Below are 25260 nucleotides of genomic sequence, written 5' to 3'. Positions count from 1 at the left end.
TCTGCTAACCATGTGTATGTGACGAATAACATTTGATTTGATTTGATTCTATCATACAGAAGGCGAGGTCAGTACAGGTGCATATACATATATATATTCTTAATCCATTCCTGACTTGATGTATGTGTATTTTGGGTATATTTGGTGAAACTGTTAGATATTACTTGTTAGATATTACAGCACTGTCGGAGATAGAAGAACAAGCATTTTGCTACACCAACAATAACATCTGCTAAACACGTGTATGTGACCAATACAATTTAATTAGATTTGACAGCCCGCTTGGAGTTTGGCAAAAGGCACTGTCAGGTTCACCTTGGGGTCATGATAAGGGCTGTACCAAATGTTTGATGTATTATAATAAATAGATTATGCTTATGTTGTATTAATAGAAGGGAAGGGGTTATAATACCCCTCCCTCCTTACATTTGTAGGGTCCTAGACTACAGATTAACAATATACATATTCATTATAAAGGTTTAATATTGTTCCACAGTCTTTTCTAATCTCTGCCTCTTATAATGAAACTGTCTGAGAAATGCTAATTTCACCAATGAGCCAATGATTAACAAGGAACGAACCCCAACATTTGGCGAGCTTGCCAGGAGTGAGTGTCCACACCGGTTGGAGGAGATTCCACACCATGGTGCCAGAGCTCCAAATTAAACAAGGTAAGCAGACACCTGTTTAAGTCTGTAATTAATTGGCATTCACTGGTGTGGTTTCCCTCTAACAAGTAAGTGGCAGCTCACTTACTATAAAATATAGACATACAGTACCATTTGAATATGACATAGTCGGATTTTAGTTTGGAGAAATTACTTAACGGGCTATTGTGGAAATGCATGATGTCAATATAGGATGAATGGAATTAATGATTGATGATTTTAATTTTAATTTTGGGTAGTAATGCAGGCGACCATTACTAAATTCTAGTTATTTTGGTTTTGGATAGGTGGTTATAGTACTCATCTCTTCTATTTTATTTCGGGTTGTAATGCGAGTGACCATTACTGAATACTAGTTATTTTATTTTGGAAGAGGTGGTTCATTGATAACAATCATCTATTTTTATTTTGTAGAGGCAATTCAGCGACAATTACCCAATACTAGTTATTTTAGTTTTGAAGAGGTGGTTCAGCGTTAATCATCTATTTTTATTTTGGGTTGTAATTTTTTAATTTCACCAGGTAGGCAAGTTGAGAACAAGTTCTCATTTACAATTGCGACCTGGCCAAGATAGAGCAAAGCAGTTCGACACATACAACGGCACAGAGTTACACATGGAATAAAACTAACATACAGTCAATAAAACAGTAGAAAACAAGTCTATATATGATGTGAGCAAATGAGGTGAGATAAGGGAGGTAAAGGCAAAAAAAAGGCCATGGTGGGCGACCATTACTGAATGAGGGCGACCATTACTAAATACTCTTAAATAATAATTTAAGAGTTTATTTTGAAGAGGTACCCAGTGAATGAGTTGAGTTGATTATAAATAGTGCGTTGTATGTTTCCTTGTTTGTTTGTCTGTGGATTTTGGCGGGGTTTATTGGGTAACGGCCCAATGGTGGAATAAAAAGTTAGGAGCATCATGAGGCAAGAAAATGATGTGGATATATTGAAGCAACATCTCAAGACATCAGTCAGGAAGTTAAAGCTTGGTCGCAAATGGGTCTTCCAAATTGACAATGACCCCAAGCATACTCCCAAAGTTGTGGCAAAATGGCCTAAGGACAACAAAGTCAAGGTATTGGAGTGGCCATCACAACGCCCTGACTTCAATTCTACAGAAAATATGTGGGCAGAACTGAAAAAGCGTGTGCGAGCAAGGAGGCCTACAAACATGACTCAGTTACACCAGCTCTGTGAGGAGGAATGGGCCAAAATTCCCTCAATTTATTGTGGGAAGCTTGTGGAAGGCTACCTGAAACGTTTGACCCAAGTTAATTAAACAATTTAAAGACAATGCTACCAAATACTAATTCAGCGTATGCAAACTTCTGATCCACTGGGAATGTGATGAAAGAAATGAAAGCTGAAAGAAATAATTCTCTCTACTATTATTCTGACATTTCACATTCTTAAAATAAAGTGGTGATCCTAACTGACCTAAGACAGGGAATTTTTACTAGGATTAAATGTCAGGAATTGTGAAAAACTGAGTTTAAATGTTAAGGTGTATGCAAACTTCCAACTTCAACTGTATATAGACAGGTGTGTGCCTTTCCAAATCATGTCCAATCAATTACATTTACCAAAGGTGGACTCCAATCAAGTTGTAGAAATTTCTCATGGATCATCAATGGAAACAGAGCGCACCTAAGTTAAATTTCGAGTCTCATAGCAAAGGGTCTGAATACTAATGTAAATAAGTTATTTCAGTTTTTTATTTTTGATAAGTGTGCAAAACTTTTTTAAAAATGGTTTCGCTTTGTCATTATGGGGTACTGTGTGTAGATTGCTGAGAAAAAAATAATATTTTATCAATTTTAGAATAAGGCTGTAATGTAACAAAATGTGGAAAAAGTAAAGTGGTCTGAATACGTTCCGCAGGCACTGCACAGTACAGTACAGTACTGTAAAGTAGAGTAGAGTTTAGTACAGTACAGTAGAGCATACTATAGTAGAGTACAGTATAATTGACTGTATTGCACTTTACTGTATTGAACTAAACTGTACTGTACTGAACTCTACTCTACTCTACTGTGCTGTGATGTCCAAACTTGTGAGACATGTAGGTCTATTATTGGTACATATTTGGTCCGGTCTGGAAAAACCACGTTTGATATTGTTTGGAGGCAAAGCTCATTAGAATAATAGCCAGTGTGTAGAATAATACTCAAACATTCAAAGGAGGATATAACATTTTTTTACCTACTCAGGATACTTCACCATGAAGAGAATAACAATCATAATTATGCATTTCTGTACTATAGATCAGGGACCCACGATGTCATTATGTTGCCATCATTCTATTACTGGGTGTTAATCCATTTCACTTACTGTAGTTCAATAACCAAAATAGATTTTTTTCATCATAGCTGACACCCCATTCTTTCTACAGACACGTTTTGGAAAAAGTGGTTCACATAAAAACTGAGGGAGATTTTACAGTTATTCTGACACCAAACTTTACATCTACACATCTGTTCTTCGAGTAAATGTGTTTTTGTAAAATGTTCTCTGGAAGTTGTTAAAAGCAGTCCTTGTGCATATATTTATACGGTTTATTTAACTTTGCAAACAATGTTTTTCGTTTTTCATTCCGTTATCATGGAATTGCCCAGTAACAACTTCTATGAGGATTTGTTGACCTCTGGTGGCGTCTCACGCAGCAAAGCGTATAATTGATTGGAACAAGATAAAAAAAGATAAAGGGGTGTTTACTAGATTAAACGATTTTCTACAACACGAAATTTTTGTCGTTGAGATATGTTTTGAATTTGAAATGACTTTGGTAGATGTATTTGGTTTATAAAAGTCGGTAGCTACAATTTATATTACAGATATATTGAATAGCAATGGGCATGGAATTAAACTATACCTCACTTTCGTTTCCACAGATGGTGCATCCCAGGAAGTTGTTTTCAACTGGTCCTTGTTTAGGGAAATTAATCTGTATTGAACGGACCAGTTGTTCATGCCGTTATGTGAGAGTTGTTATCAAGTTAACGGACGTTTTAACTGTGAAAGTAGTTGTGGCTTTAGTTGGCTTTTAAGCCAGCTAGTTAGCTACCAACATAAATAAATTCCCGAGTGTGTTTTAGCAAATCGCAAAGGCTGAAAAGGTTTCAACAACCAAAGCTACATTCTAGGACTCTACATCATGGCAGAATGGTTAATGTTGTGTTTGATTTTCGTCTTCTTGTTGAGTCTTGTGACAATAGTAGGGTACGTTCTGTACTCGGGGCTGTTGTCAGAAATACACATCCGGACTGGTTCTCCTCCAATCAAGAACATCACAATCGCCTACAAGTTCAAACAGGGACCATATAAAGAGTGTGGACAACTTTTTACTGAGAGTTGCAGCATTGGACGCAATCTGTCTAGTATTGGAGTGTTCTACGATGATCCTAAAAAGGTAAACTAGCTAGCCATAGAACACAACCCACTGCCTGCGCAGTGCTAGGCAACTTCCTGTGCACACATACATCATTACTAGAAATCAGATTTTAGGCCTACTTATCAGCCCGTATTTAGTTATGACAGTATACTCATACATAAATCAATTTTCTACAAATTGGTATATTTGTCATAAGAAGTAATAGGCTATTATCAGGCCTATGTCTGACAGTACTGAAGCCCATTGCTCTCTAGCTGACATCATAAAGGCTGGCATGTACTGCTAATTGGCCAAGGTCTGTAATTACTGTATTCAGGGATGTTGAAGATGTTAGGGATGCCATTTTATCCAAAGTGACTTACAACGGTGAGTAATAGCCTACATTATTGTATAGGTGGCTGCAGTGAGCCCCAGGTGGCCCCTGTAATCTAAAATAAATGAAGTTTCACGAGTCTCAGTTGGTCATGCAGAATGGTTGAGTTTGAACCTCGTATTGGAGGTAGGACCTAATACTAGAAGGCTACAGTTTCTGTGAGCTTACCTAGCTCTGACTCAAGGATTTAGTCTTGTCTGATTAGTCAGGCTATAATACACAATTCATTGGCATACTATACAACCTGACATGTTTGAGTTCAACATTGTGTATATGTTATTTTTATGCCAGAATGTTGAATAAAATGACATTTAAACTTACTCTACCGATTGTTGTGCGGTTTGTCTTTCACCCACTTGAAATTTGAGCCAAAATATCCACAGGAAATTATTGTTTATCCAACTTTTTAGAGAGCTGGTAGGTTTGGCACTGCCAGCTGAATGTAAGCAATGTTCAGTCTGTGGTTTGGTTACACTTGCTTATTGTTTATTGTGCAAGTGTTTACGTTGCAGTAAAACACACAACAGAAAATCAAGCGGACAGAACCATACCTACCAGCTTTCAAAAAATTAGGGTAAACAATAATTTCCTGTGGATATTTGTAAAAAATAATTGAGTGCTGAAGGACAAACTGCACAGACAACCGGTAGAGTAAGTTTAAATGCAATTTTATTAAACCTTCTACCTTGCAAGGAACATTTAGGCCTTCACAATTTTTCACTCAAATGTGTCAGGCTGTATATACCAATTAATGATGTATTACAGCCTGATTAATCAGACCAGATTTAGCCTAGCCCCAAAGTAACAATTACTGCATTGTTTGGCCTATCAGCAGCAATGTCTTTTCAACATGATTTTATTCACTACCACCACAGATGGATAGGGGAAACCCAGATGGATCGCAGGGGGTGAACATTTAAAGCATTCAGTTTGACAGACTACAACCTATTGGTGTATTGCCGCCACCTACTGTTTGGGATTTTTTATGAAATCAATCAAAAATCATCCCACTTCTTCAGTCAGACTCAGGGGCCTGTGAGGACGTAGCATTAATCGATTCCTTGTAATGCCTCTGTTGTAAAACAAACAAAAAAAACTTTCAGCCTCACTCACAACTATGCCTGTTTTCTCAGATTTCCTCTGTTTGCGCTGTGCAGTTGATAACCAATGCAATAAATGCTACAAAGTTCACCTTCTTAACATGCAACATGTCAGGATCCTTCTGATGACAAGGAATATTCACTGGTGTCTCTACTCCTACTACCATTATTTATTCAACGTCACTCCTTTCTTCCACTCTCCTCACGGCCTTTGGATAGTAGACATTATTCTTCCCACCTCTGTCTCCTTCACCCTAACAGGGCATTTAAAGAATTCAGGTGCATGTTCACCACCACAATTGCAGTATTTAGTCTCAGCATGCATACGATACTCCTGCCCTCTACATACGATACTCCTGCCCTCTACATACGATACTCCTGCCCTCTACATACGATACTCCTGCCCTCTACATACACTTGACACATTACCAACTAATTTGCAATTATCACACTGCATGGGTTTGGAAATGAAAGCTCTTAAAGCAGGAATCATCAACTAGATTCAGTCGCGGGCCAATTGTCTTCTTGTCCAACGCATCCATGATTTTCATATAGACTTCAAACGGATCTCCCAGGTAACTCCATTGATCCAAAACCCTCACTCCGTCCAAAACAAAATCAGAACTAGGCTTGGATTTACTAAATCCCACAACCACATTACTTCTCTTATTTCAGTTTGTGTTTGCAACTGTAATCCTTCTCACTCTCCATTCTCACTTCGCACTCTCCATTCTTCTCATTCTCCATCTCCATTCGACACGCCATCTGATTCAAACAGAAAATCCGCTTACACCATCTTCTTCCCCATTGGGTCTCCAGTTGTAGCTTCCACTCAGCATCAAATATGGTTTAAGGAGGAGACGGCTCTATAGAAGCCGGTGTGCGAGATACCTGAAGAGAATAAGTCAGAGTGGTTAAATCGCCTCTACCCTCCGTTCTAATGGCCAAATTTCAATCACTGGAGAATAAACTGGATGAGCTCCGTTCAAGACTTATCTTATCAATGTGATCTGAAGATCTGTATTATCCTATGTTTCTCTGAGTCATAGCTCAACAAGGATGTAGTTCATATAAATCTAGCTGGTCTTTCTATACATCAGCAGGACAGAACGGATCCATTGGGGAAGCTGAGAGGAGGGGGTGTGTGTATCTTTATTAACAACAACTGGTGTGCGATCTCTAATGTTTAGGAAGTCTTGGGGTTCTGTTCGCCTAAGTTAGAATACCTCATGATACGCTAGCTGTATACCACACCAATTACCAAGAGATTTCATCTATATATTTCGTAGCTGTCTATTTACCATCACAAACCAGTGCCGGCACTAAGACCACATTCAACAAGCTGTATAGGGCCTTAAGCAAACAAGAAAATTGGCCTTTCTAGGGAGTTTTTCCTAGCCACCGTGCTTCTACACCTGCATTGCTTGCTGTTTGGGGTTTTAGGCTGGGTTTCTGTACAGCACTTTGAGGTATCAGCTGATGTAAGAAGGGCTATATAAATTTGACTTGAAGAAAATGCTCACCCAGAGGCGGTGCACCTAGTGACCGGTGACTTTAATACAGGAAAACTGAAATCCGTTTTACCTCATTTCTACCAGAAACTAAAGGTGAAAAAACTGTAGATCACGCTCCACTGAAAGGTTGCTGGATCGAATCCCCGAGCTGACAAGGTAACAATCTATTGTTCTGCTCCTGAGCAAGGCAGTTAACTCACTGTTCCCCAGGCGCCGAAGACATGGTTGTTGATTATGGCAGCCCCCTGCACCTCTCTGATTCAGAGTGGTTGGGTTAAATGCAGAAGACACATTTCAGTTGAAGGCATTCAGTTGTACATCTGACTAGGTATCCCCCTTTCCCCATTTGGGAAATCTGACCATAACTCTATCCTGATTTCTTCTTACAAGACAAAAACTCAAACAGGAAGTACCAGTGACACACTCAATATGGAAGTGGTCTGATGAAGCGGATGCTAAGCTACAGGTCTGTTTCTCTAGCAAAGACAGGATATGTTCTGGGATTCATCCGATGGCATTGAGGAGTTTACCACATCAGTCACCGGCTTTATAAGTAAGTGTATCGATGAACATATCCCAACCAGAAGCCATGGATTACAGGCAACATCTGCACTGAGCTAAAGGCTAGAGCTGCCTCTTTCAAGGAGCGGGACACTAATCCGGACACTTATAAGAAATCCTGCTACGCCCTCCGATGAACCATCAAACAGGCAAAGCGTCAATACAGGACCAAGATCGAATCCTACTACACAGCGTCTGATGCTCGTCAGGTGTGGCATGTCTTGCAAACTATTACTGCTTACAAAGGGAAACCAAGCCCAAGCTGTCCAGTGTCGGTAGCCTACCAGATGAGCTAAATACCTTCTATGCACGCTTCTAAGGCTAGCAAACACTGAACTATGCATGAGAGCACCAGCTGTTTCAGACGACTGTGTGATCATGCTCTCCGTAGCCGATGTGAGTAAGCCCTTTAAACAGGTTAACAATCACAAGGCCGCAGGGCCAGATAGACTATCAGGACGCGTACTCAAAGCATGTGCTGACCAGCTGGCAAGTGTCTTCTCTGACATTTTCAAACTCTGACCTAGTCTGTAATATGTACATATTTCAAGCAGACCACCACAAATGTATTACATTGTAGTTTTTCTCACCCATCTGTACACAATGATGAACCCATAATGATGAAGTAAAAATGTATAGAAAATTAAATACAAAAATATCTTATTTACACAAGTATTCACACCCCTGACGCAATACTTTGTAAAAGCACCTTTGGCAGCGTTTACAGCTGTGAGTCTTTTTGGGTAAATCTCTAAGAGCTTTCCACACCTGGATTGTGCAACATTTGCCTATTATTATTTTCTAAATTCTTCAAGCTCTGTAGAATGGTGGTTGATCATTGCTAGACAACCATTTTCAAGTCTTGCCATAGATTTTCAAGTAGATTTAAGTCACAAGGAATAATGGTCTGGGGCTGTTTTTCCCCTTAGTTCCAGTGAAGGGAAATCTTAACACTACTGTATACAATTACATTACATTCGGCTATTCTGTGCTTTCAACTTTGGGGCAACAGTTTGGGGATGGCCCTTCCCTGTTTCGGCATGACAATGCCCCCATGCATAAAGCGTGGTCCATACAGAAATGGTTTGTTGAGATCAGTGTGGAAGAACTTGACTGGCTTGCACAGAGCCCAGACCTAAACTCCATCGAACACCTTTGGGATGAATTGGAGCCATGCCTAATTGACCAACATCAGTGCCTGACCTCACTAATGCTCTTGTGGTTGAATGAAAGAAAATCCTCTCAACAATGTTCCAACATCTAGTAGAAACCCTTCCCAGAAGACTGGATGCTGTCAATTACCTCGTACCCCTGCACATCGACTGGTACTGGTACTCCGTGTATATAGCCAAGATGTTGTTACTCATTGTGTATTTATTCCTTGGGTTATTATTTTTCCATTATTATTATTTAAAAAATAAAAAAAACTATTTCTATATATATATTTTTTGCGTTGTTCGCAAGGGCCCGTAAGTAAGTCTATACCTGTTTACGAAAAATTTGAGAAAGAAGATTTGATTTGACTTCTGTGTCTTCAATGAGCGGGGGCAGTCATTCTCCCCTTGTGTTTCCAGATTGGATTAGTAATTTACTCCATTATCCACTAGATGGAGATAATGGTATCAGAAAGAACCCAGTGCTATTTGGAAGTGGTGGGGTGGAATATGATAGCATACACATTACCTTCAGGAGGAATTACCACATCAGTATTGGATTAGTCTTGTTTGTATATAAATGGGCTTATCGTGTGTTAGAAAATATGGATGTTGTTTCCCAGGGTATCCATTCTATACCCAAACATGTAACCTGAAGCCAGATGTATGGTCTATAGACCTACTACCTTGAACCAAAGGTCAGTATATGGTGTTGTCCTCAGACACAGAAGTTGAAAGTGTTGGTCATTTGAAGTAATTTTACCTTTGCACATCTATAGGTCCACATTTTGAGCTTGTTTACCCTTTTAAATGCCTCATATGAGCTCAGCCATTGAGTTTAGTGATATGTCAGTCTCATATGACGCTAAATAATACCGGAGAATATCTAGAAAGGGGTGTAGTCGGTGGTGAGGTGTGTTTTTGTCATCCATGACTATGTTAACACAGCTTCTGTCCCCTATATGGTTTTGGGGGATGTATACTTTGTATCCCCCTATGCCTGATCCCTAGACCTGTGCTCTCAGGACTTCAGGCCAAGGGGCTAGCCTCTAAACATGGGTTCCCCCTCTCTGGTCATGTGAATGAAGGTAGCCCATTGTAGTCCCGCTTGTTACTCTTCCATCCACTCTGCTGCCTCCTCTGCATTCTTTCTCTTCCCACCCCGCTGCAGTGTCAACACCATCCACTAACCTGCTGGGTGTCTCTGTGACACTGTTTTCTCCAGCCTCCTACTGGTCCCTGTTTGAAGACTGATCTTCCAATACACCAATGGGCAAATCCATTTGATTTCTATCACTTTCTGACAACACCCCTTTTGATTTGAACAAAACCTTCCATACATGTTTGCCCATTGTAGAAGTGTTCAGAAAGTGACTTTTGGACCTGAATGCCAAAACATTGAAGAGATAAAGGTGCTCAACGTTGACCTATTTTACATACCCCACCATACCATTAGACATCACTGGAAAAAAATAAACATTTGAGATTGATATATTTTTTAAGCTTACAAATAGGATTGTCAAACTATTTTAAAATGTCTTGAAAAAAAGTGTATTTAATTTTTTACCTTAAACATAAATGATCTAAAAATGCGTACATTTGTCTTCATATTCACATTTTTTGTAGCTTAGACTCTATTCTACATCATTTAATGGTTTTGTGTTGTGCCTGCTATCGGTTGAGACACATCATGCCCTTGAATACATTGTGGGTGTCATGTTTTAGCTTATAAATGTACTAAAATAGGAATAAAATTGAAATTTCAACTTTCGAATCGTACCACAAAGATGGTTGGAGTTCCACACATCATAGAATGTGGACTTGAATGGGAATATCTGTTTTAAATTATGCTGTCAATTCTCCATAGGAAATCATAGAAACATAGGTCATAGAAAAACATTTAAGTTGTTATTCGATGGTGGGTGGACCGGTGGCCGTCTTTGGTAGTAATTCTAATTTTTAAAAAATCGATTGAATTCCAATTTCAATGGTGTACCAGCTAAATTGCAGTGATCTGAAGGGATAGGTCCATTCTATGAAATCTATTTCTATGGTTGAAATGACACCCACCCTGTATTCAAGAGTAGGTTCTGTCTTAACCGATGGTGGGCACAACACAAAAACCTCAGATGTGAAATAGGATCTAATCTACAATGTATCAGAATATGAAAAAAATCGGAGTTTACACATTTTTTGATAATTGATGTTTAAAAAAGAAAGAAATTATGAAATAGTTTGACAACCCTGTTTTGTAAGGTTTTAAATTATAACACAACCGTTTAATCTTTTCAATTGATGAAAACATGGATGTCTCATGGTATGGTGGGGTATGCAAAATGGGTCACCTTTTAAGCACCTTTTTCTCGGGAATGTTTTGACATTCAGGGGAAAAAATAACTTTCTGACAGACCACTTCTTCAATGGGCAAACATGTAGGGAAAGTTTTTAAATTGAAAGAGATGTGTTCAAACAGTGATTGAATTCAAATCATTCTCTCGCTCCCTCCCCCTCTCTCTTTCTCTCCCTTGCCCCCTCTGTTCCTCTGCTCTGGAGTCCACAATAGATTGGCAATGGTAGCCTCTGACTGCTCAGCATTCTGTACCTCTGTCCATCCCCACTCACAATACTTTCAGATTACTTAATGAATTTGTTCACCATTCTCTTTATAGGACTGCTATTTGGTTCCATGCCTCGCCTCTCCATCTCATTGGCTATTTTATTTATTTATTTTACCTTTATTTAACCAGGTAGGCAAGTTGAGAACAAGTTCTCATTTACAATTGCGACCTGGCCAAGATAAAGCAAAGCAGTTCGACAGATAAAACGACACAGAGTTACACATGGAGTAAAAACAAACATACAGTCAATAATGCAGTATAAACAAGTCTATATACAATGTGAGCAAATGAGGTGAGAAGGGAGGTAAAGGCAAAAAAAGGCCATGATGGCAAAGTAAATACAATATAGCAAGTAAAATACTGGAATGGTAGTTTTGCAATGGAAGAATGTGCAAAGTAGAAATAAAAAAAAAAATAATGGGGTGCAAAGGAGCAAAATAAATAAATAAATAAAAATTAAATACAGTTGGGAAAGAGGTAGTTGTTTGGGCTAAATTATAGGTGGGCTATGTACAGGTGCAGTAATCTGTGAGCTGCTCTGACAGTTGGTGCTTAAAGCTAGTGAGGGAGATAAGTGTTTCCAGTTTCAGAGATTTTTGTAGTTCGTTCCAGTCATTGGCAGCAGAGAACTGGAAGGAGAGGCGGCCAAAGAAAGAATTGGTCTTGGGGGTGACTAGAGAGATATACCTGCTGGAGCGTGTGCTACAGGTGGGAGATGCTATGGTGACCAGCGAGCTGAGATAAGGGGGGACTTTACCTAGCAGGGTCTTGTAGATGACATGGAGCCAGTGGGTTTGGCGACGAGTATGAAGCGAGGGCCAGCCAACGAGAGCGTACAGGTCGCAATGGTGGGTAGTATATGGGGCTTTGGTGATAAAACGGATTGCACTGTGATAGACTGCATCCAATTTGTTGAGTAGGGTATTGGAGGCTATTTTGTAAATGACATCGCCAAAGTCGAGGATTGGTAGGATGGTCAGTTTTACAAGGGTATGTTTGGCAGCATGAGTGAAGGATGCTTTGTTGCGAAATAGGAAGCCAATTCTAGATTTAACTTTGGATTGGAGATGTTTGATATGGGTCTGGAAGGAGAGTTTACAGTCTAACCAGACACCTAAGTATTTGTAGTTGTCCACGTATTCTAAGTCAGAGCCGTCCAGAGTAGTGATGTTGGACAGGCGGGTAGGTGCAGGTAGCGATCGGTTGAAGAGCATGCATTTAGTTTTACTTGTATTTAAGAGCAATTGGAGGCCACGGAAGGAGAGTTGTATGGCATTGAAGCTTGCCTGGAGGGTTGTTAACACAGTGTCCAAAGAAGGGCCGGAAGTATACAGAATGGTGTCGTCTGCGTAGAGGTGGATCAGGGACTCACCAGCAGCAAGAGCGACCTCATTGATGTATACAGAGAAGAGAGTCGGTCCAAGAATTGAACCCTGTGGCACCCCCATAGAGACTGCCAGAGGTCCGGACAGCAGACCCTCCGACTTGACACACTGAACTCTATCAGAGAAGTAGTTGGTGAACCAGGCGAGGCAATCATTTGAGAAACCAAGGCTGTCGAGTCTGCCGATGAGGATATGGTGATTGACAGAGTCGAAAGCCTTGGCCAGATCAATGAATACGGCTGCACAGTAATGTTTCTTATCGATGGCGGTTAAGATATCGTTTAGGACCTTGAGCGTGGCTGAGGTGCACCCATGACCAGCTCTGAAACCAGATTGCATAGCAGAGAAGGTATGGTGAGATTCGAAATGGTCGGTAATCTGTTTGTTGACTTGGCTTTCGAAGACCTTAGAAAGGCACGGTAGGATAGATATAGGTCTGTAGCAGTTTGGGTCAAGAGTGTCCCCCCCTTTGAAGAGGGGGATGACCGCAGCTGCTTTCCAATCTTTGGGAATCTCAGACGACACGAAAGAGAGGTTGAACAGGCTAGTAATAGGGGTGGCAACAATTTCGGCAGATAATTTTAGAAAGAAAGGGTCCAGATTGTCTAGCCCGGCTGATTTGTAGGGGTCCAGATTTTGCAGCTCTTTCAGAACATCAGCTGAATGGATTTGGGAGAAGGAGAAATGGGGAAGGCTTGGGCGAGTTGCTGTTGGGGGTGCAGTGCTGTTGTCCGGGGTAGGAGTAGCCAGGTGGAAAGCATGGCCAGCCGTAGAAAAATGCTTATTGAAATTCTCAATTATGGTGGATTTATCAGTGGTGACAGTGTTTCCTATCTTCAGTGCAGTGGGCAGCTGGGAGGAGGTGTTCTTATTCTCCATGGACTTTACAGTGTCCCAGAACTTTTTTGAGTTAGTGTTGCAGGAAGCAAATTTCTGCTTGAAAAAGCTAGCCTTGGCTTTTCTAACTGCCTGTGTATAATGATTTCTAGCTTCCCTGAACAGCTGCATATCACGGGGGCTGTTCGATGCTAATGCAGAACGCCATAGGATGTTTTTGTGTTGGTTAAGGGCAGTCAGGTCTGGGGAGAACCAAGGGCTATATCTGTTCCTGGTTCTAAATTTCTTGAATGGGGCATGTTTATTTAAGATGGTTAGGAAGGCATTTTAAAAAAATATCCAGGCATCCTCTACTGACGGGATGAGATCAATATCCTTCCAGGATACCCCGGCCAGGTCGATTAGAAAGGCCTGCTCGCAGAAGTGTTTCAGGGAGCGTTTTACAGTGATGAGTGGAGGTCGTTTGACCGCTGACCCATTACGGATGCAGGCAATGAGGCAGTGATCGCTGAGATCTTGGTTGAAGACAGCAGAGGTGTATTTAGAGGGGAAGTTGGTTAGGATGATATCTATGAGGGTGCCCGTGTTTAAGGTTTTGGGGAGGTACCTGGTAGGTTCATTGATTATTTGTGTGAGATTGAGGGCATCAAGTTTAGATTGTAGGATGGCTGGGGTGTTAAGCATGTTCCAGTTTAGGTCGCCTAGCAGCACGAACTCTGAAGATAGATGGGGGGCAATCAGTTCACATATGGTGTCCAGAGCACAGCTGGGGGCAGAGGGTGGTCTATAGCAGGCGGCAACGGTGAGAGACTTGTTTTTAGAGAGGTGGATTTTTAAAAGTAGAAGTTCAAATTGTTTGGGTACAGACCTGGATAGTAGGACAGAACTCTGCAGGCTATCTTTGCAGTAGATTGCAACACCGCCCCCTTTGGCAGTTCTATCTTGTCTGAAAATGTTGTAGTTTGGAATTAAAACTTCAGAATTTTTGGTGGTCTTCCTAAGCCAGGATTCAGACACAGCTAGAACATCCGGGTTGGCAGAGTGTGCTAAAGCAGTGAATAGAACAAACTTAGGGAGGAGGCTTCTAATGTTAACATGCATGAAACCAAGGCTATTACGGTTACAGAAGTCGTCAAAAGAGAGCGCCTGGGGAATAGGAGTGGAGCTAGGCACTGCAGGGCCTGGATTCACCTCTACATCGCCAGAGGAACATAGGAGGAGTAGAATAAGGGTACGGCTAAAAGCTATGAGAATTGGTCGTCTAGAACGTCTGGAACATAGAGTAAAAGGAGGTTTCTGGGGGCGATAAAATAGCATCAAGGTATAATGTACAGACAAATGTATGGTAGGATGTGAATACAGTGGGGGTAAACCTAGGTATTGAGTGATGAAGAGAGAGATATTGTCTCTAGAAACATCGTTGAAACCAGGAGATGTCATTGCATGTGTGGGTGGTGGAACTAATAGGTTGGATAAGGTATAGTGAGCAGGACTAGAGGCTCTACAGTGAAATAAGCCAATAAACACTAACCAGAACAGAAATGGACAAGACATATTGACATTAAGGATAGGCATGCTTAGTCGAGTGATCAAAAGGGTCCGGTGAGTGGAGAGGTTGGTTGGTGATTTAGACAGCTAGCCAGGGCATCGGTAGCAAGCTAGCATAGGATGGAGGTCTGTTAGCCACCCCTTACGTTCCGTCAGTAGATTAGTGGGGTTCCGTGTGGTAGAGGGGATTAATCCAAATCACACAACAACAACAAAAATAAAAACAATAGATATAGTTATAGAGGCCCAAGAAGAAAAGATAATAATAATAATTTAAAATTTTTTTTTTTAAAAATAATAATAATAAAAAAATTGTCCGATTGTCTATTCAGATAGCAGCCGGTAAGACAGCTAACGGTTAGCAGGCCGCAGATGGGCGTTCAGGTAACGTCGCGACGGAGGAGCCGGCCGAATAACTCCTTCGGGTAGATAACGTCGGCAGTCCAGTTGTGAAGGCCCGGTGGGGCTCCGCGAAGGCAGTAAAACGGGTCCGGATAGGTGACTGCAGCCCAGGTGTGATTGATGGAACTCAGGAGTGATTGACCGAGCTTGCTAGCTCCGGAATAATTGATGTTTGCTCCGGAATCGACGAAGGCCGATGGTCACACGGATAGCAGCTAGCTAGCTGTGAGATCCGGGTATGAATGTCCAGGGACATGGAGAGAAAAATTGGTCCGGTATGTTCCGTTCCGAGCCGCGCTGCGCCGTACAGAACTGGCGATAGATTTTCGAGCTAAAGGATAGCTGATGACCACAAACCGTGGCTAGCTGAATACTAACGATTTGCCAGTAAAGGAGCTAACTAGCTTCTGAACTAGCTTCTGGATTAGCTTCTGGCTAGTTTCAGGCTAGCTTCTTGGAGTTTCTGGCTAGCTTCTTGGAGGATTACAGATCTGAGGTAAATAATACTTTTTTATAAATATACATTGGTGAGGCGGGTTGCAGGAGAGTGTTTTGAAGATGAGTTGATGGAAAAATAAAAATAAAATGTATGTGAAAAAGTTGTAAATATATATATATACAGGACACGACAAGACGAGGACAAAAGACGTCTGAACTGCTATGCCACCTTGGAGAGACTAATACTATGAGCTGGAGTTACAAGATAAATGACTGTACCCTTCTCCCTATCTGAGCCCGATTTGTACCCACAGCAACCTGTTGGAATGTTAGCTACCAGAGTTGAATGATTCTTCCCAGCTCTGCTTCCAATCCCCCTTTGTGACACCGACACCCATCTGCTTTTTCCCAAGCCCGCAATTAGCAATGGACCCTATAGGCTATCCCCTGTGTACAGCCACAGCCAAGTCCTGATGTAAGTTTGGCTAGGCCTAATTGGCGTAATGATCTCAGCTTGTTTGTTAAAACCCCGGGATGTTATCTGTTCCCAAGGTCAGAAGCCCTCAGTGCTTTGGGCCCCCTGGAGGGAGGGTAGGGGGATGGGCAGAAAAACAGGGGCTGTGTTCTAAATGGGACACTATTTCCTGTATAGTACATTACCTTTGACCAGGGCCCATAGGGATTAGGGTGCCATTTCGAACAGTCAGAGTTGGAATAGTGTTTTCTACTTAGAGAAAGGCTATTGGTTTTGTATGGAATGGGGAGTTTAAATTGACAAAAGCACAACTGTCAGAGGAGAGGTTGGTTTTCAGTTAAGTGTGGCTTCTTCTTTCCTCCATCGTGTATATATCCTCATATTTTTCACAAGTCTAAAGTCTTCTCTTTTTAATCACTTCCTCTGTGGAAACAAAAGACTCAGAGAGAAAGGGCTCGAGGTGGTCCTGACACGGTTGGCATAAATACAGGGCTGTGGAGCAACTGTTCTGTTCTTCCTATCCTTCCCTTCCTTCAAACAGCTGACATCACCAGGCGTAAAGTCTGTCTCATCTCTCTCTCCTCTTTTCCACAGCCTCTCCTCCTCTCTCGACATAGTTCAAAGGCTGAGGTTTTTCTCCCAGTCTGCCCACCACTACCCCCCTCTCTCGGAAGCGCTCCACTCGTCTCTCTGTCGCTCTCTTAAATACATCTAAAACCAAAAGCATTGTATTTGGTTCAAAACATTCTCTAAGACCTAAACCTCAACTGGAGTTGTACATAAAGGGTGTCATTGAACAAGTTGAAGAAGCTGGATGGTCTATTATCATGTTTAAGTCATATTGACAAAGTTGTTATGAAGATGCAGAGAGGTACAGTTGAAGTTGGAAGTTTACATACACTTATGTTGGAGTCATTAAAACTTGTTTTTCAACCACTCCACAAGTTTCTTGTTAACAAACTATAGTTTTGGCATGTCAGTTAGGACATCTACTTTGTGCATGACACAAGTCATTTTTCAACAATTGTTTACAGACAGATTATTTCATTTATAACTCACTGTATCACAATTCCAGTGGGTCAGAAGTTCACATACACTAAGTTGACTGTGCCTTTAAACAGCTTGGAAAATTCCAGAATATGATGTCATGGTTTTAGAAGCTTCTGATAGGCTAATTTATATAATTTGAGTCGAATGGAGGTGGAGGTGTGGATGTATTTCAAGGCCTACCTTCAAACTCAGTGCCTCTTTGCTTAACATCATGGGAAAATCAAAAGAAATCAGCCAAGACCTCAGAAAAAAGTGTAGACCTCCACATGTCTGGTTCATCCTTGGGAGCAATTTCCAAACGCCTGAAGGTACCACGTTCATCTGTACAAACAATAGTATGCAAGTATGAACACCATGGGACCAGGCAGCCGCCATGCTGCTCAGGAAGGAGACACCTTCTGTCTCCTAGAGTTGAATGTACTTTTGTGCGAAATGTGGAAAAACTGCAAAGGACCTTGTGAAGATGCTGGAGGAAACGGGTACAAAAGTATCTACATCCACTGTAAAACGAGTCCTATATCAACATAACCTGAAAGGCTGCTCAGCAAGGAAGATTCCACCGCTCCAAAACCGCCATAAAAAAGCGAGACTACGGTTTGCAGGAGGAATTTTGGACCATTCCTCTGTACAAAACTGTTTCAGTTCAGCAATATTCTTGGAATTTCTGGTGTGAACTGCTCTCGAGGTCATGCCACAGCATCTCAATCGGGTTGAGATCAGGACTCTGACTGGGCCACTCCAGAAGGCATATTTTCTTCTGTTGAATCCAGTCTGTTGTTGATTTACTTCTGTGTTTTGATTCATTGTCCTGTTGCATCACCCAACTTCTTTTGAGCTTCAATTGGTGCACAGATAGCCTAACATTCTACTGCAAAATGTCTTGATAAACTTGGGAATTCATTTTTCTGTCGATGATGGCAAGCTGTCCAGGCCCTGAGGTAGCAAAGCAGTCCCAAACCATGCTCCTTCCACCATACTTTACAGTTAGGATGATGTTTTGATGTTGGTGCGCTGTGCTATTTTTTTCTCCACACATAGTGTTGTGTGTTTCTTCCAAACAACTCAACTGTACTTTCATCTGTCCACAGAATATTTTTGCCAGTAGCCCTGTGGAACATCCAGGTTCACTTTTGCAAACTTCAGACATGCAGCAAGGTTGTTTTTGGACAACAGTGGATTATTCTGTAGTGTCCTCCGATGAACACCATTCTTGTTTTACGTATCGTAGACTCGTCAACAGAGATGTTAGCATGTTCCAGAGATTTCTGTAAGTCTTTAGCTGACACTCTAGGATTATTATTCTTAACCTCATTGAGCATTTTGCACTGTGCTCTTGCAGTCATCTTTGCAGGATAGCCACTCCTAGGGAGAGTAGCAACAGTGCTGTACTTCCTCCATTTCTAGACAATTTGTCTTACCGTGGACTGATGAACATCAAGGCTTTTAGAGATACTTTAGTAACCCTTTCCAGCTTTATGCAAGTCAACAATTCTTAATCTTCTGAGATCTCTTTGGTTCGAGGCATGGTTCACATCAGGCAACGCTTCTTGTGAATAGCAAACTCCAATTTTGTGAGTGTTTTTTATAGGGCAAGGCAGCTCTAACCAACGTCTCCAATCTCGTCTCATTGATTGGACCCCGGGTTAGCTGACTCCAATTAGCTTTTGGAGTCAGCCTAGGGGTTCACATACTTTTTCCAATCTATACAGTGAATGTTTAAATGATGTATTCAATAGACTGCATTATTAGGAAGGACTCCTAAGTAAGCATTTAACTGTTAGTCCAAACCTGTTGTTTACGAGGCACGTGACAAATAACATTTGATTTGAGACTATGCTCCATTTTGAGATAAGGTTGCTGATCTCTCAGGGTCAGGGTTGGAGGTCTTTGTGACATAGGGATTGTCAAAGTGGGATGCATTCTGAGGGAGAGGGGGGCATGAGATGACAAATCTGTCTGTTCATTTGTGAGTCCTGTCCATATTATGTTGCAGTACATTGCAGGATGTGGAGCTCTTTGTTTGTGATGATTGACAGATCAAACTTAAACACTAGAGAAAGGGCTGGAGCGAAACACTGATGGAGGTAACCCTCTGAGAGACGGAACATTCAGCCCTATCTTCAAGGTCCTTGACTGCTCCAGCCCCACCCCGTGACCACCTTACTCCACTCCCTGAACACCCCACTACCCAGCCCCAGAATGCCCCCATTCATCTTGATGCCACGATTTATCAAAAGCCCTCACAGAGTACAGTCCCAAGTGGCTCCCTGAGACCAATTTATTAGTATTTTAGCACCAGTCTAAGCATTGCCCGAACATGAAAAGGCTAGCGCACCAGGAGGGGTGTGCTGGAGAAGAGACAGAGAGTTGATGAGAAGGGGAGAGGAGAGAAGAAAGGGGAGGAGAAAAGAGAAGAAGAGTAGAGGGAGGGAGGGGAAGAGGAGTGAGAGGTGCTTCCTAAGTGGATGTGAAATGAAGAATACATGGGACTGCGTTCAAAGTTGTTTTTGAAGTCCATCAATCTCCCAGAGGGCTCAGCAGCAGAGTTTATAGCTGCGCCTCTTTGTCCAGTGTGTCCCGCTGTGAAACTTGTGTTGGCTCCAATCCACAGGGGCCCCGAGCTGTGACCAAAAACAATCGCTACAAAAATACTATCAAATGTCCAGGCCTTACTAAAGCTAGTTTTTTCAATCTCTATAGGCTATTTCTTCAGTCCTACACCATTTTTGAGAGTATCAGAGTGAGCTCTCTACCCAGTTTTACAATGTCCAGGAAATGCCTTGTGCGTTGTGACCTTACCATTTCTATAGTAGCCTATAGGCTACTTGATAGAATTCAACTGGACAGTTTGAACTGAACACTTCTCCCCCTCTTTATGAAAGCTAGTGTAGAAGTTCTTATCTCACTGTATCCATCTTCTCTGGTGGAGACTTCCTATTGGGTGTGAGGGTGTGATAGACTATGTGTTGTCTATTCTGATCCCAGATCTGTACGGGGACTGGGCTAGTTGTAGGTTCCTCTCTCCAGCCCTGTGCTGACAGACTGGGTTATAGGTGTAGTCTACTGTACAGCAGTGTATGTTCCTCTCCCTAGCCCTGCTGACAGTGATCATTAATTAGAGCAGTGTTAGTGGACAGTGGGACTCATTTGGGTCCCTGGCCTGTCACTAGCTGATGAAGAGTGTCTCTGTATGGACTCTGCTGTTATCACCACCCCTTTTCTCACTGCCTCCTCCATCCCTCCTCTCCACATCCCTCCCTCTCTTCTCTCCTCTCCTCCTGCATCTCTCCTTAGGTCAGTCCAGATTTCTGCGATTCTGGTCTAGGATGGCACCATGTGGTGATAGTTGTCCCGTCTCATCGCGGCGGGAGACCCAGGCGCTAGCTAGCCCTGCGTGTGTCCCTGGCCTTTGTGTACTGCTACTGGGGGTTAGCAGAGACAGAGCTGCAGTGATGGTACTGCTTTTTAACCACACACTTTAGTCATAGGAGCCATCCACAGCCATGCTGAGAGAGCGGAGAGACACTGGCCCTTCTGCTGCTGACACTCCACAGGCTGAAATGGGCGTGGGGGGTGAGTGTCAGCAGGAACCAGAGATGGAGAGTAGATGATGGTGGGTCTGTCTCAATCCACAAATGATGCTGCCTTTGAATCAGGTCTCAAATGGGATTCCGTTTTCAGTTAAGCTATCTTCTGGTAAAATACTACCTGGGAGATAGGTAGGCAGTAGACAGCTGCCTTTTGATTGCGATGCAATACTTTGAAGAGAAATGAGATGGGATCGATGTAGGCGCCAATACCGGTTGAGTCTGGGGTGTGGTGAAATCTGAAGGGTTTTACCAGTAGCCTACTTTTCAGAGCTGTGTAGTAGGTTATGGCTTGAGTGAGGAAAGCGCGTTGTCTCCCTGAGGCAAGGTGATTAGTACTCTACTTCAGCTGCCAGTGTTAAAGGAGACCTCTCAGACTCAGTCAAGATTACTAGAGCGAGAGAGGGATGGCGATATGTTGTTTATTACAAAACTGGTTGTTTGGATCCTGGATGCTGATTGGTTGATATCAAGGAGTAGGGGTCTGAACGTTTAAAGTTAAATCATGTAAACCAAATTGGGATCCTTAACGTTAAGAAAAATCCCTAAATCCCTAAAAATCCCTAACTGAAAAGCAATGTTTTTTTCACTACGAAATCAAAACGACAGTTATCGCAACATATTATTTTCAAATAATGCTTGTGCTTCTAGTTCCGACCATGCAGTAATATCTAACAAGTAAGCGAACAATTTTGAAACAACTACCTTTTACACACAAGTGTAAAGGAATGAATAAGAAATGTACATGTAAATATATGGATGAGCGATGACCGAACGGCATAGGCAAGATGCAGTAGATGGTATAGAGTACAGTATTGTCACCTTCTGACCTTAGTTCTTAGTTCGTGAGTTGGGTGGGTTGTCTACGTTCCTTTTTCTATGTGTGTTTTTGTGTTTGGCCTGGTATGGTTCTCAATCAGAGGCAGGTGTCGTTAGTTGTCTCTGATTGAGAATCATACTTAGGTAGCCTTTTCCCACCTGTGTTTCGTGGCCGATTATTTTCCGTTTTAGTGTTTGCACCATTCTGGACGGTTTCGGTTTTCATTTTGTTTCTCTTGTTCTTTTTGTATTCTGTATTCATTCTCATTAAATTATATTATGGATACATACCATGCTGCATTTTGGTCCTCCGATCCTTCCTACTACTCCTCCTCAGAAGAGGAGGAAAGCCGTAACCCTACATTACTCATCTCATATGTATATACTGTATGTAAACATATAAAGTGGCATTGTTTAAAGTGACTAGTGATACATTTATTACATCCAATTTTTTATTATTCAAGTGGCTAGTGATTTGAGTCAGTATGTTGGCAGCAGCCACTCAATGTTAGTGATGGCTGTTTAACAGTCTGATGGCCTTGAGATAGAAGCTGTTTTTCAGTCTCTCGGTCCCAGCTTTGATGCACCTGTACTGACCTCGCCTTCTGGATGATAGCGGGGTGAACAGGCAGTGGCTCGGGTGGTTGTTGTCCTTGATGATCTTTTTGGCCTTCCTGTGACATCGGGTGGTGTAGGTGTCCTTGCCCCTGGTGATTTGTTGTGCAGACCGCACTACCCTCTGGAAAGCCTTGCGGTTGTGGGCAGAGCAGTTGCCGTACCAGGCGGTGATACAGCCCGACAGGATGCTCTCGATTGTGCATCAGCACAAATAGTACCCGCAAAACACCAGCCTCAACGTCAACAGTGAAGAGGCGACTCCGGGATGCTGGCCTTCCAGGCAGAGTTGCAAAGAAAAAGCTGTATCTCAGACTGGCCAATAAAAATACAAAATTAAGATGGGCAAAAGAACACAGACACTGGACAGAGGAACTCTGCCTAGAAGGCCAGCATCCCGGAGTCACCTCTTCACTGTTGACGTTGAGGCTGGTGTTTTGCGGGTACTATTTAATGAAGTTGCCATTTGAGGACTTGTGAGGCATCAGTTTCTCAAGCTAGGCACTCTATGTACTTGTCCTCTTGCTCAGTTGTGTACCGGGGCCTCCCACTCTTTCTATTCTGGTTATAGCCAGTTTGTGCTGCTCTGTGAGGGAAGTAGTACACAGCGTTGTACGAGATCTTCAGTTTCTTGGCAATTTCTCACATGGAATAGCCTTCATTTCTCAGAACAAGTATAGACTGACAAGTTTCAGAAGAAAGTTATTTGTTTCTGGCCATTTTGAGCCTGTAATCGAACCCACAAATGCTGATGCTCCAGATACTCAACTAGTCTAAAGAAGTCCAGTGTTATTGCTTCTTTAATCAGCACCACAGTTTTTAGCTGTTATAACATAATTGCAATGGGGTTTCTAATGATCAGTTAGCCTTTTATAATGATAAACTTGGATTAGCTAACACAATGTGCCATTGGAACACAGGAGTGACGGTTGATGATAACGGGTCTCTGTATGCCTATGTAGGTATTCCATATAAAAATCTGCCGTTTCTAGCTACAATAGTCATTTACAACATTAACAATGGCTACACTGTATTTCTGATCAATTTGATGTTATTTTAATAGACAAAAAATCTACCTCTCTTTCAAAAACAAGGACATTTCTCAGTGATGCCAAACTTTTGTAGTTGTGTGTGTTTGAACTAAATTACTTTCGCCCCGTAGCACTCACCTCTCATCATGAAGTGCTTTGAAAGACTAGTCAAGGATCATATCACCTCCACCTTCTTTGCCACTCCACGCTTACCGCCCCAATGGATCCACAGACGATGCAATCGCCACCAAACTGCACACTGCCCTGTCCCATCTGGACAAGAGGCATACCTATGTAAGAATGCTGTCCATTGACTATAGCTCAGCATTCAACACCATAGTACCCTCCAAGCTCATCATCAATCTTGATGCCCTGGGTTTGAACCCTGCCCTTTACCACTGGGTCCTGGACTTCCTGACGGGTCGCCCCCCCCAGGTGGTGCAGGTAGGACACAACACCTCCTCTTTGCTGATCCTCAACACTGGGGCCCCAGAAGCGTACATGCTTAGCCCCCTCCTGTACTCCATGTTCACCCATGACTGCGTGGCCAAGCATGCCTCCAACTAAATCATCAAGTTTGCAGATGATACAACAGTAGTAGGCTTGATTACCAACAACGATGAAACAGCCTACAGGGAGGAGGTGACGGCTCTGGGAGTGTGGTGCCTGGAAAATAACCTCTCACTCAACGTCAACACAATAAAGGAGATGATTGTGGACTTCAGGATACAGCAGAGGCAGCACCCCCTGATCCACATCGATGGGACCACAGTGGAGAAGGTGGAAGCAGGTGCTTCTACACCTGCATTGCTTACTGTTTTGGGTTGGGTTTAGGCTGGGTTTCTATACAGCACTTTGTGACATCAGCTGATGTAAGAAGGGCTTCATAAATACATTTGATTGAAATCAATTTGAAGTACCTTGGTGTACACATCACTGACCAACTGAAATGGTCCACCCACACAGACAGTGTGGTGAAGAAGGCAACAGCGCATCAACCTCAGGAGGCTAAAGAAATTTGACTTAACACCTAAAACCCTCACAAACCTTTACAGATGCACAATTGAGAGCATCCTGTCGGGCTGTATCACCGCCTGGTATGGCAACTGCGACGCTCACAACCACAAAGCTCTCCAGAGGGTGGTGCGGTCTGTCCAATGCATTACTGGGGGCAAACTTCCCGCCCTCCTGGACACCTGCAGCACCCAATGCCATAGGATGGCCAAAAATATCATCAAGGACATCTACCACCCGAGCCACTGCCTGTTCACTCCGCTAACATGCAGAAGGCGAGGTCAGTACAGGTGCATCAAAGCTGGGACCGAGAGACTGAAAAACAGCTTTTATCTCAAGGCCATCAGACTGCTAAACAGCCATCACTAGCACTTCCGGGGTGGCTGCCTGTAGACATAAACTCAGCAAAAAATAAACGTCCTCTCACTGTCAACTGCGTTTATTTTGAGCAAACTTAACATTTGTAAATATTTGTATGAACATAACAAGATTCAACAACTGAGACAAAAACTGAACAAGTTCCACAGACATGTGACTAACAGAAATGGAATAATGGGACCCTGAAAAAAAGGGAGGATGTACCGATCCTGTGCAGGTGTTGTTACACGTGGTCTGCCACAGCGAGGACGATCAGCTGTCCATCCTGTCTCCCTGTTGCGCTGTCTTAGCCATC

General features: G+C 42.3%; 1 protein-coding gene across 1 annotated transcript in view; it reads left to right on the top strand.

The window, feature by feature from the left end:
• Positions 1-3598: 3598 nt before the first annotated feature.
• LOC109891294 (testis-expressed protein 264) overlaps positions 3599-25260 on the top strand; it is an 86609-nt gene continuing 64947 nt past the window's right edge. The window contains exon 1 of the mRNA XM_020483726.2: positions 3599-4084. Within this exon, the coding sequence (XP_020339315.1) occupies positions 3830-4084 (255 nt within the window). The 5' untranslated portion in view covers positions 3599-3829. The remainder of the gene's footprint in view (positions 4085-25260) is intronic.

This window comes from Oncorhynchus kisutch, linkage group LG5, assembly GCF_002021735.2.
Source record: "Oncorhynchus kisutch isolate 150728-3 linkage group LG5, Okis_V2, whole genome shotgun sequence".
Lineage (NCBI taxonomy): Eukaryota > Metazoa > Chordata > Actinopteri > Salmoniformes > Salmonidae > Oncorhynchus > Oncorhynchus kisutch.
Note: the sequence above shows the minus strand (reverse complement) of the source record. Positions and strands in the feature narration are given on the sequence as shown.